Raw genomic sequence first — 19,270 nt, 5'->3', positions numbered from 1 at the left:
TGAAACTGCGAACTATTAGTGTTCTTTGTAAGTATGTGAGTTGCTGTTTCGCCTTTAGCGATTTCGTGTCGCAGGTGACGTCTCCTCCTCAGTGCTGCTTTTCGTCTTTTTGCTATGTGTCTAACATTTCCGTTAATGCAACACTGTTTGGGGGCAATCCCACTGTTGCAGCAAGGATGTTCATTTAGTAATCAAGCTGTTGTCGTTTGTCATGTTAGTACGTAGTGTGTTGGCAGAGAGCGCTGCTGTCAATTGGCTTTCGGCCATTCACTCACTTCAGCTACTTCACTTCGTTTTAGTTCGTACATATATTTGCTCGTGCGCTTCCAGGTCGGATTCTATTTTCATTTTTGATTCTGTTTCAAGTGCCATTGTTATACAGTTTCTTATATGGTGCACAGAGAGTGACCATGCCTTCTGCTATTTTGTAAGCATTTATATGACATTTACACTGCTATTGGTTATGTGAATACCCTGTAGGAAAAACGTACGCCACTGCTAAAGCCAAACTTCGTAAACCTTTCGTAATAACTTCTCATCATCAAATCTTTAATATGAAATGTTTTAGTTGTGAAGCATAGGCACCAAATTTTTTAAAGTGCGGTACTTCGCTATTTCAACGGGGAGTCAAAACCTCCAACAAACCAATCTTCACATCCATTTTGGTCACCAAAGCGTACTTTCATGAAGAAATTATGTCCTCCTTATTTCACATAGATAACTCCAAGGGAAAGGGGTCAGTTTAAATTTATTAAGTGAGTTTTGGTTATCAAATTTTATCTTAAAATAGGTGATGTCACGCCTATCTGGCCTACCTTTTCATTTGTGTTTTAAATTATATATGTTTTGTGGAACTCTCTGGATAATGATCGCGTTTTTAGTAGTTTCGAGCATAATCAAATATCAATTCATCCAGACATCTAGAGCATTTTGATATATATAACTCTTGTGTGCATATGCTAGAGTGTAAAAATTTTCTGCAAGGTGCAGAACCCTTCTATTTCCCTACACGCTGACATTTAAGCACTTGTAATCTGCCGCAATATATCCGTAGCACTGAATTGGTGCGCGTCTTGGCTTATTTGCTTTCAAAATGCTTTCAGGCTGGAATACACGCGTACGTACATAAGTAAGTAGCTTTACATATGTTGCCATATGGAGGTTTACGTATCCTTCGTGAAGGCTACGCGGTCCGCTCATTGTGTAATGTAATCAAAAGTTAAATGTGCCTTAGGCGCATCTCATTTTATACTCCATGCAATTGCTTAGCTTCCACTCACAACATATCTTTTCTCTCTTTTTTACTCTTACATTGAACGGCTTACGATTCTCGCCTTGTCTCACTTGTTTCACTTGAGTCATCTTAATTATTATTCGTGAGACCTCGAGCAGCAACAGAAATTGTCAATAAGAATTATTTAAATTCATTTAAATGAAAATTTAGGTTGGTGCTCGAGCACCAGGAAAATGCAATGCTGATGAGCTTACTGCATCAGGTACTTCAACAGGGGGAGCTCCACTGGCATCTTTCGGTTCAGTACTGGTTCGTTGAGCTTCAGAGGAGCTCGGCAGGTCAGATACGAGCAGCTGTGCGAACCCAAGTTCTTCTGGGTCAGGGTAGGTCGTAAGGGGTTTAGTGAGCTACTCATCTTCAGCAAAGTTCTCCTCTCAATAATCTTAGGTGTGCTAAGTGGACACAGCCCAAACTGTAGTCATGTAAGATTAAACATTTAACCGGATGCCAGTAGCATAAGCTGTTTGTGAGCGGTTAAGATAGAATTTCTTTCTACTCGAATGTCCCGGCTTTGCCAGATCAAAGCTAAAATACCTCGGATCTCACAATTTTAGACATTTTTGTGCTTATGATCATATACTTAGCTTCTATTGTTTGTTGTTCTATTGTACATATATTTAGAATAAGTCTAAACTGTCTAAAAAATCTCACGATATTCTTCATTAAAATCTAGGAGAGGAATAGCTTATTTTGTCAGCGAAAAACAAAATTACTGAAAACACAAAGGTAGAAGCAACACTCATCATTGGAGTGTTAAAACTCGAAGTCGAGCTTTCACTATCATCAATTGCTGCAACATAGTGTGGTTAACGGAAGTACGATGCCAAAATAAAAAAGCGATTCAATACACGCACCAAATCCTACAAACTGGACGCTAAATAAGAAACTTTTTTATTTTTGACATAAAGTTACTTGCAACTGCAGCAAATTCTAATGCCACTACGTATTACGTGCGCTGCAACATTTTACAAAAGCGAATAAGAGGAAGTCACCAGGTGGAAAGAGAAGGGCGGTTGAACTAAATAATAGAAAAAGCCATTTATGTTATCGGCCACTTCCAGTTGGTTTGGTTGCCCTGCCAAGGATGCAGGTGAATGGCGCCAGCAGTTCTACGCAGCCAAACTATACGAAAATTCACAAACACACATACACCCACATATACTACATAAGTATCGGTTTAGTAAGTGTGTGTGTCTGGCCTGCAGCAGTTAGCATTTCCTAACTTCGCCTCTTACTCTTCGCCACTACTCAGTGTGGTCGTTTTTCAAGTTTCTGGAATAGTTCATGCTTTGCCTTTTCAACTGGCGCAGCACCGTTACTTTATAGACTTTCGCATTGTATCCGCTTCGTGATGTTTGTGTTTACTGTTACCTACTCCATGTAAACAACATAAATACACAATGTATTTTAATTGTGGAATAGGAGCGAACGGAATGAACGGAACGAAAGACCCCGTTGGGGAATCTTAACACTGGCCCTTTTGCAGCAATACTTAAGAGAACAAATAAGAAAATGGCGATAGGGTTGGTCGGAATGCACCCATAGCACAGACAGTTGTTTTATTTATAAAATAAAAATAGTTGCTCGACTGGTTGTTTCGCAGAACATATTCTAGTTTTTTGTGAGTCTTGGATCTTAGAAGTTTTAATTCAACGCTCAAGCTTATTGGTCAAGTAGCTCAGAAATACATTTATTATAAAAAATTTAACAAAAATGTAACTTCAACAGAATTCTGGGCTACCAAACACGGTTAAGCCTTTCGAGGGCAAGCGGAATAAGCCAACGTAATTATTAACTAAGCTTAAAGCTGAAAATAAGCTTAGAGGAAGCTTTGGAGTTTATTTAGTTCGAGATTATCACGGTTAGGCTACTCACGATACGGGGTATTAGTGTCCATGCCGAGTACTGGTCTTTATCTGGATACTGGTAGATCCTCGAAGCTTTTTTGCTTGGAGTTATATACGTAAATAGGAGAAGAAATATTTTAATGCTTACTCAAAAAATCTGTAGCTTGAGCGACTTTAAAACGGCTTCAAACGCAGTCGGCATTAGTGGACCTTCAACAGTACTCGGTGTGAATACTGCCGCACGAAAGCATGAACACTCACCGTTATACTCATTCACGCATTTATTTCTTCATTTGTTAAGTACTTCAATACTTATAGTTTATGGCGTACACACGCTCAATTATTCACGACCACAGAGTTGCTACGTAATTTTCTTATTCGAATCTTTCCTCTTTCCTCTTTGCAGGTGAGCACCCTGCCGCCATGCAACACAACTCGAGCAGCATGTACAGCGGCAATTTCTACTGTAGCATTTGTTGCATGCTCTTCACAATTTTCACTTGTTGTTTGCAACACTTCCTCGCAACAACAACAGCGGCTGCAACACTACTCACTGTGACAACCAAAGGCACCAGCAAATGCAGCAGAAGTAACAAAAACAATAATAACGATGACGGCGGAAGCGAGTGCAAAACTCCAACGTCAGCTGCACAGAGCACGGCACTAGCCACCGACGACTACAGGTGCGTGAGTATAAGGAGTTGCAACAATCGCCACTACCAAAGACACAGCCGTAGCCGCAGCCCGAGGCGCATTAGCATTAGTGGCGCAACCGCAAGAAGTTCGCATGCAACACGCGCACTCAGCGAAATTACGAGATGAAGATGAAGCTGTGACCGAGCACAAACAATTATACTGCTACACGCACACACACAAACATACATATACAATATATACAGCAACACATACTATAAAGCCAGTGAGCGAAATGAAGTAGTTGACGCAACAGTTGCGCAACGCTGAAGGGCCGCACACGCTTTGAGCTCACAAATGGAATTGGACGCAGGGCTGGAGTAGCAGAAGGCGCTTTGCCGAACGCAATGGTTGGGGGCGCGGGAGCATGCAGAAGGGCGTAAACGCATTAAAGTTAAAACACTCACGCACTCAAGCGCCACAACCATCTCGGTTGAACGTTCCTCGCCGCGCTATGCCGCAAGAGACCAGGCCCAGCTGGTGATTAAACGACGAGCACCACATACCACCCAGCAACACATTAAGCAAACACCAGCAATTTTAAGAAATAAGCGCAAGTCTCTAGCCAAACACTTTGCGACATGCATTTGAATTACTTGTGGCTCCTCCGCCCTCTGTCTTTCGCCCAGCTGGAGTGTTAGGCGCGTTAGTGCCGTGTCAGCGTATGACCAGTTTACTGCCGACTTGAGCGTGACTTCGCGCCTTGCCCAGCCGCGCCACGTTGCCACATTTTCTCATTGAACGAACTCGCTCGCTGTGTGTTGCCATTTGGGTTAGAAATTTTTACGAAATTACTTTTACTTTCCTACACGCATACACACTCACACAAATGGAGGACATACTACTGATAGGTTAAGCTGTGGATAACCATAACACACACACGCACGCAACCTTAGAAATACATACAAATATTAAGATATTTCCAGAAATCAAATAGCTGTAGTGAAATTTAAGACAAACACTTGTAGTGAAAATAATAATTAAAGCAAAACAACACGAAAGGTAAAACAAAAATCATAGATACTAAGCCATCAAGTAAAATAGAGGATTCTATCACACACACACATATATAATATATATAAATATAAATATGTTAGTATAACTTAATAGCGTAATGTTAAGTGTGCAGGTGAGTTGTGGGAGTCAACCTCCTGGAGGTCAACAATTGAATTGCGCTCTTTGAGGATGGAGCATAGATAAGTAACCGTAAAATGTAAGACTTACCATATTAGACATAATTGAAATTGTTACTGTATGCGTAAGCTCTTTTTGTATGTGTGTGGGGCTTATGTATGTATGTATGTAAATATAGACACCCCGCAGCAATACGCGCAGGTTTAAATGTGAAAATGCGCTATCAAATATATGCAGATATATACTTAAAGTACCGTTTCCCACAACGCTTTAAATTTTTGCAATATCATTTTTACGAGTTTCTGTGTGAATATATTTTTTTTTAACTAAAATAATTTTGTAGACTCATAAAAAATCACCTAAAAGCAAATTGAACATTTTTAAAATAGTTGGTGTTGGATGACACAGTTAACCTTACATTTATAAAAGAAAAAGCATTTGTAATTTTAAAAATATACAAAGCTTTTCCATCAATTAATTAGGAAGCTCTATAATCTCAGTGTTACATGCACTCAGTGGTGTCGGAAAGCAAAGCGTTTCCAAAACTTTCTTACATTTGCGTGTGGCTAGTGGCAACTCATAATTACTTAATACCAAACATATTATTTATCTTGTCTCTAATCAGTCATAAACTGCACTGCTATTAAAGAGAGAGTGAAATATGTAAAAGTATTCACAACTGACATTTTTTAGTTTATGAAGTAAAGTGGCGAATCGAACATGCAAGTGTTGTAAGTCTAAGAAACGTGTATAAGCAAAATTTGTGTAATAAATTTAACTTCATATAATTTCTGCTTCTTTCAATAGAATTAAAACTCAACAAGCAGCGAAGTGGCAATACGAAATCTAAGCTAAATATACTTTCAAAAGTTGTAAAATTGTTGTTTTGTTTTCCTACGCAAATAAATTAACTCAAAAACTTTGTGGTATTGCTAGGTGGATCTTCATTAATAATTAATTGAAAGGAATGCTGAATATAGATTGCTCTTTCCACTGTTTAATGCACTTTCCTTCGAGAGAAGGATATTGCAAATTATTAAAAAAAATTTTCAACTTTGAAGATATGCTAATGGTACTCAAGCGCAGTCTGTCAAACATTTGAACTTAGTCAGAAATGATAGCGCCTAGTTAGAACCTGTTTGCTGCCGCGGGGTGCTTAAACACACATATAGTAGCTGTAATAAGTAAGCGTTGGCAAAAGTAACGGGTGTGTGTGTGTTCACTTGGCGGTGGGGAAGATACTCCGTTACGCGTGTGCACATATGCATGTATGTAATAAGGATGATGGCCGCCAGAGCGTTTAAGCCGCACATTGTAAAATGAATGATAATAAAATAAATCGGTTAAAATTTGCAATAATGAGTGGCTAAATTAAATTGAATATACTGTGTAATAAATGTAGTCGTAATTTGTAATAATAAGCATTATTTTTTAAATCCCATTTTGCATAAGAATGTACATACATACTTACTGCTAATTATGTATGTACATACATACACATATGTGTATTTAAATTAATAGAGTAAATTACCTTTTATTTGCCGGCATTCAATTTCAGCTCACTTCTGCATTCATCGCATGCACTTCTATTAGCTGGTGTTGTTGGCCCGGAGTAAATGCTGAAATTATTTGAATTAATTTTTCAATGTCATTGATAGCAAAGTGCAGGATTTATGGTTATGTGTATACATAATTATGTATTCTGAAATAAAAAGTTCTCAATTGTGCGATTTTTAATTTGTTTTGTAGCTGGAGGGCAAAATTATATTTGGTCATGAAATTGCACTGCAATAAATTGGTTCCTGCAATAAATAACAATAAATGAATAAAAAAAATTTCAAATAAATATAGCAATATTTATACATATAAATAAGAATATAATTTTTGAAATAACTTGCAACTACCCTAAATGATTACATATTTTTACATGGAGTTCTTCAAACCGTCGATTTGAGCGAAAAAGTATTGTACAATATTTCCAATCAATTTCGAATTTTACAAAATTGTGGCAGCAATTGTTCGTATATAATATTAATATAGATGTATTTGTGCGAGTGTGTGCGTATCAAGTAAATAAGTTTTGTGTAGTTAAACTCATTTTGCGGTGTAAATATTTTATTAGTTTCGAATTAGTTGCTCTTTTGTGTGCATGCTATGAACTACAAGTACTTGTATGTTTGTTCGAAAAATATTACCTTTATTTGAGTTTGAGTTTTTTTTTTTCAACCAACCAACGCACGAATAATCAGCACCAAGCTGATTATCAACCTAAAAATAACTGTATAAAGTTGTGTGTATGTGTGAATTTTCATTTTTAAATCCTAATAATTTAGTTTCCGCGCAGTTTTGAATTTCCATTTCCACACTTACATATACCCACATACATGCAGTCGCTTGCGGCGCTGCGCTGGCGTGTATTACCACTGCAATCAGTTCAACTGCGATGGCAATTGAATGCTAAACACGTTTATATATGTAAATAGTAAGCGAACTGTGCAAGTCAATAGTTTTAAGCTAATTTTAAAGGTAAATGAATTTCATAACAAAAACAAAAACATTAAACTCGAACCGTAAAACAATGAACCAACCACACAACACACACACATAAATATATTTATATAGTTGAACTATAGGCTAATTGGAAGAATGGAGGCGAAATGCCGATTTAAATTTTAGATGGTAAATACAGTTAGATTTTCATATGCCGCAACGCATTAGCAGTTAAGTAAACATGAAAATAAACAGTGTGAAATTAAGTTGAAGCAAGAAATTGTTTTTTTTTTTGCTATAAATGTAATGAATGAAAATGTACAATAACTCAAATATGAAGTGCAAGCCACTTTTATAACAAAAAAAAAATTGTAATTGTAATATCGAAGAGCATTGAAAGTGGATATTCAGCAGAAGTTTTTAATAGAATTGGTTTATTTAACTATATATTTTCTCACTAATAACAAACTAAGTGTGTCTTTAGCGCTGTTTTCGGCTTCGGGTTTTCGCTACAAAAATATTTTCTAAAGAATTTCTGAAAACAATATTTCGTAAATTAATGCGCTTGCATATTTAAAAAGTTTAATTGAAGGAGTACTATATCATAGATGCGGCGAAGGCTGGTGATTTTGAAAAGCAGTAAACCTTTGAAGGGTTATATTCAATTGCAAAGACTCGATTTTGTTTGCATATATTTTTATTGAATGTATGTATGTATTAGAGAATATTAACCGAAAATTTAAATTTGAGCCGACAAGAAGCTTTGGTGCGTATTTATTAGAATTTTTAAGTTGGCGTTGGCAGTTTTCACAAATCGCTTCTACGAAACGACTGGGCCGATGATTGAAATTTTCACACGGCCTTTTTAGACATATTTGCCAAGTAATGATCAAAGGAATAAGAAATTTGATTTTTTTTAAGTTTTCACATAAAAAAAATTTTTTTTGGAAAAGCCACAAGAATGTGAAAAATCAAAATTTTGTCTAGTGCTCCGATCATTACCTGTAGTCATTTATAGTGTTAATACATTTTTTGAGATTTCGATTTTGAGAAACCTTCAAGCAGAAAAACCTTTCTTCAACAACTTTTTTCGGAAGTCCTCCTGGATCAACAAGATCAAGAGAATCCCAATTTTTTTTAGAACGAAACGCTATTTTGTAAAAGTACATCATCTGTATATATTTATTATATAAATTGCCTTTTAAAAAAAAATTTCACGAACAACGCGCTTTTGCTGACTTGCATGTGCATTAACCCTTAGGTGTTTTGTCCTTAATTTCCGGAAGTAGGAGTGGTAATGAGTGCGCGATTGCCTACATTTTGGCGCGGAAAACCTTGATTTTTAATGCAGTATATATTTGTTGTTCATTTGCATTTAAAATAAAAGACTACCGATTCTTGGGAATAGAGCTCTCTTGCAGGCACAAAAGTATGAGTTAAGATTTTATAAATAAATTTTTTCAATAAAGTTACTAATGTAACATATTTAGTCACACTTTATGTAGCAAAAGTGTGAAGAAGAGAAATAAATATTCAGCAGAAATTGCGTCTAATTATAAATAAAAATGTTAGCAAAATAAGAAACTTTCATTTAATTTTTATGGTAAAAGAAAAAGAAATTTGTAAATATTAACCAAAAATAGCGATAATTCTTTGCAACTAAGCACGTAATGTGCTACAGAATTCTAAGATTAAAATATTAGAAATCGAGTTCATATAAATACAGCAAAAATACAACTAATTTGTACATACATATATATTAGCGTAAAGTAAATAGAGTAAAATAACGTAATTTTATAATGCATTTCAAAATTAGTTCATCTTCATAGCTCAGAGCTCGAATAGTGCATGCATATACATATATGTTGTGCATATATACACACACACATAGAAAAATATGTAGTGCACATATACATGCAAACTAGCGCATGTGTATAAATACTTACATACTTTCATCTATGCTTGGCATACAATAATGTTAATGATATAAGTACTAATGATAATGACAAAGGCATGACGATTATGTGTAAAACAACAAAACCAAAAAACAATAAATAAATAATATAGTATATATACGTATATATGTATGTATATATATATATATATATATATTCTTAGTAATGCAACATTTATATATGTAAATGAATAATAATAGTTTAGCATTGGAGAATACTAAGAATAATGAAATGTAAACAAATACATAACTGCATATAAACGAACACACACAAACACACATTTAATTGTACTGAACACAAGCAGAGATTAATAAAAGTCATGATTTAGAAAAATTTCAAATTATTGCATTTTATTTTGACAATGTGGTACCGATGGAGGGACGGATGGGATGTTGTATGACGCGTTGTAAAAAAAAGTGAGTTTAAGTTGTTTAAACGCTCATTTAACGGTTGTCTTTTACTCCTACTACTGAACCGAGTAACAAAATGAATTCATGTTCGCATGTCTGTCGGTTTATATGCATATCTCGTAAGCTACGGTTGCTTATAATGGATATGTCAAGCATTGGTGATGGCATAAAAACGAAACTGAAAATAACTTCTGCTCATGATATGCGCTAACTCTAATTCAAAAATAATCGCTGTCGGTTCATGCCCTCCCTATCCCCATATACTGAATGTCAGGATTTTCGGTATACTGGTTGACTTTATTTCGCTACGATTCGAACAAAAAAGTTGTGTGATATCAGTTTATACTTGCGCTCCGCACCAGTCTGAGTAATAAAATTTTATTTTGCACGACTTTAATCTTTAGATATTCCACATAGTTTTCGGCTGCATCCGAAGCTAGACCTCTATTACTTGTATTTGAGCAACTCACTCATGGGAAGTTAACTACAAAAAATTCTTTTAACTATTTAAAATACTATTGTAATACCTTATGCTCAAATTGACCGAGACTAACAAACTAAACAGCATTATCACGTATTTAAATATAAATCTTGATTATCGCTGCAATACGCAATCTAGGAAGGATCATACAAGCATGTCAACGTTTGATTTCATTTTACAAACACTTGTTATATGAATTGGAAAATTTCTAAATTATTTATTTTAAGCTAACCGAGATCTCATAGATCAAGGTTTTTAATTAGTCTAAAGCTATTTCGAAATGGTTTCAAACATATCTTCTTTACCCCCCTTTCTTGCACTTGAAGCTTCAGTGCTTACCCTTTATATTCAACTAGTATCCAAAGATTAAAATATAATCATAACTGGCTAATCGCTTCCAATTCATTTACATACATTTGCTTTTCCTATCTGAATATTAATAACAAAATAAAAATTCATCTCTAATAAAATAAATCACACACATATTTCGACTTTCTGTAGGCAATAATCACCGCAATACCGTTATGGCCATATAGGTACATCGCTATTTGTCATAATCCATCACGAATTTCACACCAAACCTCATACACATTTATGGCGGTTTCGCTTTCGAAAAACAAAAGAGCGCAAGTTGCGACAGCACACAGTTGACTTATTTCCATTTAGGCGCTGTAATTCCATAAAAAAAAGTAATCTACAAAATCCATACATCTTTTTTTTTTACTTGTGACTTGGAGGTTTGAACAATCAAACCAAAAACACAAGATAATCAGCGCTCAAAACATACACGAATCTGCTAGCTTCTAAAATTCTCAAAAACGAGTTTGGTTCTTCTTCGTTTTAATACTTGGGTAGCGAAGAAAGTGCGGTGTTTTGCAGCAAGCAAATATTCAGCTGTATAAACAAAAATATTTTCGCACAAATTAATCGAAATGATGATGGATCTTTTGTGGGAAAAGTAAAATTTTCGCATAAGTAAGAAAGTAGGTCACACAAAAGAATGCACACAAAAGCCGAAAACAGGCAACACAAAAACGAACACTGCCAAGATATCTTCTGAGCTAAAGTTAAGCAAGGCAAATAATGCAGAGAACGAAAATGCTGTAAATAATAGCTACTAAAGAAATACAAAAATGAAATCACAAAGAAAAGAATGTCGTAGAGCAGTGGAGTCGGCTACCAAAATAAACCACCGAATATATACACATTCGTTTAGCCGAATCCAATTAGAATAAAAAAGCTGTCTATAGCTGAGACTATAAATGAGGCGGCTAAAGTGTCGCTCGAATTCAGTTAGTCAGTTCGACAACGCATGTGAATCTATTAGCAGAACAGATACCAAGTAGATTTCGATAATCTTACGGAATGTTAATTCGAAGCGTGTTGTTGGTGGCCACAGCGGTTTGCTTGGTATGCGACGCGGTAAGCGGAGGTAAGCTTAAACTTTTTTGGCATTCAATTCGCTATCACTTATCGCATTCACCCCGGCATAGATACAAAGCCCGAAAAACTCACAAGCTTTCGTCCCATCTCACAGGCCGAATATGAGGCCATACTCAACCTATCCGAAGGTAAGACGGTTATATCGGAAGGTCGTCTCATAAATAGCGGCCTCGCGGCGTTGGCCGGTCTGACAATGGACTGGGTTACGAGTTTGGGTTTCCCCAACATCTTAGGTTCCGTTAGCCCGGTACAGAAACCACCAAGCGGCAGTTATCCACTTTGTGTCATTAGAACAGAAGAAGCGCTGGGGAGCGAGCATCATCACGAGTATCAGGATCACCATATACATCGTGCGCATCACAATCGACAAGGCCGCTCAGATGACAATGAGAGTCAAGAAAGTGCGGAGGAAGTGCATCTACAGCATCATGAAGGTCACTCGAATGTTGACCACAGCGAAGAACATGCTAGCAGTATTGAAATGGTGGGAAATAAGAACAAGTGGGCGCCGGTCGTGAATTGTATTGTTGTGCTGAAAGAAAATGAACAACATGTTGATGAAGACGATCATCACTATCATCACACAACAACTAAGCGACCGAAACGAAAGCGCAGGAAACATAGACCATACACGGTATTACTGCCAGTGACCCCACCTATTTTACCAGCATATCAACCAGCATTACCATATCCACATCAACCTCAACCTCAAGTACCTACATACTCGGCATCGCAAAGTCCATACTCGGCTGCATCGCCTTACGGTACTTATAACAATCCCTGGTATTGGCAAACAGCTCACTATAATCCGTATTACAGTGAGCCGACAACTTTTACCTCTATTTATCCACCTGCCTATTCGGATATTTATACAACAAATAGGCCAGGCTCTTATACTCACACTTACCCAGGCGCCTATTCTGGCTCTTTTGCCTCCTCTCCTGCAGGCAATAATCCTGGTCCTTCTTACGACGCCCCTCCAAGCGCCTATCCAGATCCTCCCCCAAGCGATTCTTACGACCCTCAGCCAAGCAGCTATACAAGCCATTATTCCAATCAGGAGGTCGCTTTAAATCGCAATAGTCCTTCACCAAACTCTGAATCCAGCTACATATATGGTCCAACATCCAACGGTGGCGGTGTTGCGGTAATTGGCCGAGAACACTACACAAAATATTACGATGAACGCAGTAGGGAGAATCAGAATTCTTCTGCCAAGTCGAAAAAATCAGCTTCAGCTTCAAAGAGGTCAACAATTACCAAAAAACAGAGATCGAAGCGAATCGCCAAAACACGACCACCAAATGATAGCATAGACTCTGGGTTTGCACCAACCAAAGTTCCAATTAGAGGAAGGCATACGAAAGTGAAACGAGATGAGAGCGGCATACAAACCCGTTCATATGCGAAGATCGCAAGTTACTCGGAAAGCGGTTACCAGCCCACGCTGTATCCACAATTTAACTATCAGTCCAACTATCCGAAGGTTTCATACAACCACGCGCTACCCTACACAGCCCCTGTTTACGTGAGAAATAGCATTGAACAGCAGTCTGTAGCGACGAACTCGAAGCCCGTTCACACGACAGTCGGGTCTACGTAACCGAAACAGATTCGGATTTTTATCCGGTCAAGGACTGTCAACACGGCAGAACTCTGACGCTACAACAACGAATACGAAGCAATACCGAGCATATGGGACTGACGTGGAGAACAAGAGCCATCTGTCGAAGCACGTTCTAGCAAGAGGGCAACACTACGGGTATATGAATCAATATTATTGAATAAATATAAATAAACACTTTCCTATATCTAAATTTCTGAATATTATAAAAGCTTATGCATATTAACATTATGAATAAGTGGCAGCGCTATTGCAATGAATGGATCTTTTGACCGCTCTTTTCTTTGGTTATTAGAATACTCAAAAATGTTTCATTAAAAACTTACATAGAAACCTTTTAAAGAAAGAGCTATGCTACAAAAATATTTTAGTATAGGATTGACCCTTGATTTTATCAATTTTTTAAAGTTGTATTGTAGTCTTTCCAACTATGCGATTCCAGTTTCGTTTCAACGCATTACTTTAAGCAGAGTGATGTAAGTACAATTAAACAACTACTTATTTTAAATGCGAACACGAACTCTTAAACAAGCAATTAAGATTGGGTTTCCAGTTTATCACGTTGCAATCAACTTGTTAACTTCCCCCACCTTCACATAACAGACAAAGTAGCAGAAAGCAGTTATCCAGTTATTTGCTGAGGACATGAAATCACTTTGTGGGCATTGCATGATGATTTCGGGGGATCAGCTCAGCTCAGATGAGTTGTATCAAGCACCTACTCTAAGCACTGCTCACTTAAGCTCTCCCACGCCTAATAAGTTAAGAATTTGCATAATAATCAGAGCAACGACGACAACGTAAACAAAGCGTCTAAGCGGATTACAATGAGACAATGGCAATGCTCACGTATTAAATATTCCAACAAGCATTATATGTAGTTCAAAATTACACCACCAACAAACACAGGTAGTACAGAGCACACGCAATTCACCTAGCTAAAGCCATTTACAGCGTGATAGCAAGCACAATGACCGAGAATCGGTGCGCTTCCTTCGGTATGCTGGCAGCTTAGCCATTCGTGTGCGGCAGGTGTTACGACAACCGCAAGTGATTTGCATGCATTTGAACTATCAAGCGCAGCAGCGAAGTATACCAAATAACGGGTGCGTAGCAGACGGTGACGGAGTGAGCGAAGGAGAGCGGAATCGCATCAAAATATCAAAGTTTGATGACTCAGCTTTGCAAGTATTGTCGTGCGTGGACCAAAGTGCCGCACAAAGCGGCTTATACATCGTCAGCTAACAGGCAAACGACGTCTAATCTTTACTGTTTAAAGCAATATGTAAATGTAAGTATTGGCCGTTGAAATTAGGCGGATTGCTTTTAAGATCATACAATATCGGCTTTAAGGAAAATCTGTCGAAAATATCACGTAAATATAAGTTGCCGACAACATCAAGAAAATTCTCACAATTGTATTTATAAGCGTGTGTGTATGTAAACGAGCTAGTTCCGTAGCTAATAATAGGTTGAGTGGATAAATTAGCAAGAGAGATTTTAATTATGTAAGAATGTGCTTATCATATACATGCCTATTCGATTAATTATATTTGATTTGGAGTATTAACTCTTTGTATGTGAGTATTAGAAAATATTTGCTTTGACACCAACATGTCCTAAGGCGGTCAGTGTTTGATCTGGTGTTGCTTTACTGCCTACGGATTGATTATGTACATAGACACATATTTACATAAATCGCATCAATTACCCTATTTTATATAGATTACTGTTAAATGTATTGAAAAGCATCAACAATTAATTAATGTCTGTATAACTGTAAATTTAATAAATCATGAAAACTATGGCCCATCTATTTAAAAATATTAATAGCTCCATAATAAATCGACATATTTGAGTTACGATAAAAATATATTCATTCAAAGTCCACCGTGCATAAAATAGAATCTTATACTTAATCTGAAAAAATTTCATTTCTTTCCAGAAGAAATTCATATTTATTTTCGTACGCCGATTGAATGGCAAAAAAGAAAATTAATAAATTGAGGTTAAGAAAGAGTAAGCTTACTCGCAGCCGAAAATTGAAAATTTTGGAAGATGTCTGTATAGATTTAGCATAAAAGTCTTGACCTAACCATAAGTCTCATTAAACCTAAGTTTATACATCAGTAGTTTTATTAAAAGCTTACTCTAGACCAAATCAAACTTGAGCAAACAAGATCCAATCTAAGTAGGCTTCAACAGAACTAAGCCCGTTTATCCAACTTCCATTTATCGATCATCTAATTTAACCTAACTCAACCACTTAAAAAAAATGTTCTCTCGAAAAAGTTCAAAACATTTTTTGTAGAGTTGAATCACTTGAAACTTGCAAAAAATATTCTACCCTCTCCATGTTTATTTTGATGCTCGTACAACTCAGCTCTCTCATTAAAAGTTGTCTCCTTGACCGGATGTAACGCCAATGGCTAGCAATTCTTTCAAGTGCTCTGAAAATGTGCCGGAACCTTGTAACACTTTCCAGACCTCCATATGCCCAACTGCATTTGCAGGTGCGCATGTGTATGTGCGTATATGTGAGTGTCCATGTGTGTAGGTGTTGCATTTTATGAAAGCGAGAAAATTCGCTCACGGCGCTAGGTCAGTTTACCAGCAGATTGGCTACATTCAAAAATACCGTATTCTGGTAATATTTGCATATTTACTGTTACATGTGTTTGCGCATTGTCGTCAACATAACTGCTGTTGCTGGGGAAGTGCCGGTTTTAAGTGCTGTCACTGTTCAAAAACACACTGCGACATAAATGTATAGCAATTTGGAAAAAAAATTAAGTTTCTTAAATTCATTTATGCCATTCATCATTCTTCGTACGCTTTGGTGCATATATTCGTCTCATTTTGTGACAGCTTTCTTCGTAACCCTACACTATTCACATCTCGACTCGGATAAGTTGTTGTTTGCTAAATAATTATAAATACGTTGTGGAAATGTTACAAAGAGTCTTTGAGCGATTTTCAGCTAAATCAACATACTTGTATACGAAGCTAAGCATGAAATGCTGCATTTGCCTGCCTTTAACCACATTAAGAGTAAAGTCGAAGCTTTGACGAAACGTACGGGTTTTCCATAATCTAAGTGAACTCAGAGTTTGATTGCTCTTTTCTGGTTTCCAAACTGGTAGTTTTCTTTCCTTACTAAGAATACTCAAGCCATTCGGATTTGCAGGGCAATATCCAACTTCAATTTGAAACTCGCACTCGTTCCTCAAGTTCTGAGATATCGATCTGTAATTTTGCATCCGTTCTTTTCTCAATAAAATCTTCTCATTTGTCAGAACGGGCGATATCAGATCACTATAGCATATAGCTGTCATAAAAACTGAATGATCGGAATGATGCTTGTACGGAAAATCACGTCGTTCATTTGACGAGGTTTCTTCACGAAATTAGGCATGAGTTATTGTCTAAGCCAACAATGTATTCTCCAAAGAAATTGCTCAGATCGGATCATTATAGTATATGGCTGCCATCCAAGTTGGACCTTTTCTTTTTTTTTTTTTTTTTAATTGAAACCATGCCCTCTTATTTTCTTTCCGCTTCTGGTTTTTCTCATCTCGTTAAAGCGACAATTGCTTTTGATTTAAGATCTCAATTCAGTCATTATTATTTCCGCTCTTCTTTTCCCTGTGCTTCTTCGTTTACCTCAGCGGCTTCGTAATATTATATGCACATGTATGTATATATATCAACTGTATGTATGCTGTAATTTATATAAAGCGGTGTATGACTTTCTTACGCGTTTTACAACTCAATTGATTGGTGAGGTTTTTGCGGTCTCTGCCTTGTCGCTGCTATTGTTTTCGCCCCTTTGTTGCATGTAAATTAATTCTGCAAGCGAGTTTTGTGTAATCAAAATGTAAATATTTATGCTGTTGACATGTCAAGCGTATGCTGTTGCGCCTGTTGTTATTATAGTTGTTATTGCTGTCTTTGTTCTTTGACTTGATAGTCCTTTCACTGTGCTTATAGTTTCGCGTTCCACATATGCACATATATGCTGATGTATTTGCTTGTATATATATAGCAAGTGGATTTACATATGTATTTACCTGCATACTTTATATTATTGTTGTTGTTGTTCTAATCATGAAGAACATTTACATCCCTGCTGATGGATTCATATCGTTCGGTAATTGTGTACTTGCCTGCTTGTGGTTGCAGCTTCCTCATCGATAAGCATCAATTTGTATTTGCATCGTATTTAAAGTTATAAAGCTAAAGATATGTTTATATCTATGTGTGTGATAATGTGTGAGTTTATATATTTAAATGATTTTTTATGGAAGCAATATGACTTGAAGTTTCTCATTAGCAAATGTTCAGAGCACAAATTATTTACCTAAATTCGAGGCGGAATTGATTCTAAAGAAACTATTTCTACATATACATGCATACATACATACATACATGTACATATTTATTCACGGGAATTGGTTTGTAATTATTTCCAAAGAACCATAAATGTAAGGTAGATCTTTGAGAATAATTTAAAGGCGAAATTCTTCTATATAATTCTCTTACGAACTTTTTATACAAAAAAGTGTAAAAGAGAAAACAAGTTAAGTTCGGCTACAACGAATCTATAACGTGGATTTCTTGTAACATAAAGATTTCTTTATATTAAATTTGATAAGCCAGTTTGTATGAGAGCAATAGTGGTCCGATCTAAAAATATTCGGAAATTCATGCCAAATTTAGTATAAATATCATATTGCATGGCCTTTTGTATTTTTGAAGGGAGTCTCTATTGGAGAGGCAAAAGAATGATGTATTATACTTTCGACCAAAATAGGAATGATACAAAGCTAGTTGTAAAGTAGTTTATATAGTTGATTTGCTATATGGTAAATATAGTGATAATAACAAAACCTTTCACGCTGTCGCAGTGCATTGCATGACGTCACACGCAGACAAAGGGGATATTAAAATGCACAGAAACAACAATAACAATGGCAATCAAAGTATAGATCACGATACCGCTACGACGATTACGGTAAATAATATGAGCAGAATGCGTGAATAAAAAGAAATTACATGGAAAATAGCTGTAGAAAGAAGAAGAATATTTCTTTCAAGGGACGGAACAGAGAAAGTAGTCCATTCAAAATAAATTAAGCGCAGATGAGAAATAAATGAAAGCATAAAGAAAATGTATGCTGCGACATAACGAAGGCTGCAACAGCAAAAACAACGAGGGCTTATTAGAAAATCTGAGGTAAATACTTATATGCATTAATGAATATTATTTAATGCATTTGTACACACTCTTGATGTAGTTGTGAACTGCTCAAGCAAGTAAAAGTACGGCTGGAACTTGGTGCACAGCGAAAAAACACAGATCTAGATGTGAATAATATATAAGTAAATATTATATTTTTTTTTATAGAGATTATATAAGTGAAATTATTCACTGCCTACAGAATTTACCCATATAACTTTGCTACACGACGTGATGTGATATCTTGTGATAATATGATGTGATTTAAGAAATGAAAATGACAAGTATTAAGATGCAATACCACAGAGATAGAGTAAATTATTTTGATGAAATATTCTATGAGAGCATGACGACAAGCTGTGTTTTTATGTGGCTTGATTTGATTATTTGTCATGTGATCTGTTATGTTACGATTCCGTAAGATGTGATGTAAGCTAATGTGATATTGTACAAGCATGCACCTAACCGATGTAAAAACCATTTGATCACCGGAAATAGACATTTTCCGTAAGAAAAGTGAACTGATTCCAGTAACGTTGAAACAGCTGTTGTTTAAAATTGATGCGATATACTATCTCATATATTTATCACATGATGATTGATATTTGTTAACAAATATTTGTTCTTTCTTCTTTATATGCCAAAAAGTGTTTGAAAGTT

General features: G+C 36.3%; 2 protein-coding genes across 2 annotated transcripts in view; both read left to right on the top strand.

The window, feature by feature from the left end:
- Positions 1-9,753, top strand: part of dpr1 (defective proboscis extension response 1) — a 142,794-nt gene extending 133,041 nt beyond the window's left edge. The window contains exon 8 of the mRNA XM_014248265.3: positions 3,548-9,753. Coding sequence (XP_014103740.1) covers positions 3,548-3,963 — 416 coding nt within the window. The 3' untranslated portion in view covers positions 3,964-9,753. The remainder of the gene's footprint in view (positions 1-3,547) is intronic.
- Positions 9,754-11,575: 1,822 nt separating this feature from the next.
- On the top strand, positions 11,576-13,503 carry LOC106618094 (DNA-directed RNA polymerase II subunit RPB1). The gene is made up of 2 exons (XM_036367387.2): positions 11,576-11,736; positions 11,798-13,503. The coding sequence occupies exons 1-2, from the start codon at positions 11,670-11,672 to the stop codon at positions 13,348-13,350; spliced, it is 1,620 nt and encodes a 539-aa protein (XP_036223280.2). The 5' UTR covers positions 11,576-11,669; the 3' UTR covers positions 13,351-13,503.
- Positions 13,504-19,270: the final 5,767 nt, after the last annotated feature.

The sequence above is a fragment of the Bactrocera oleae genome, chromosome 4, assembly GCF_042242935.1.
Source record: "Bactrocera oleae isolate idBacOlea1 chromosome 4, idBacOlea1, whole genome shotgun sequence".
NCBI classification, from domain to species: Eukaryota; Metazoa; Arthropoda; class Insecta; order Diptera; family Tephritidae; genus Bactrocera; species Bactrocera oleae.
Note: the sequence above shows the minus strand (reverse complement) of the source record. Positions and strands in the feature narration are given on the sequence as shown.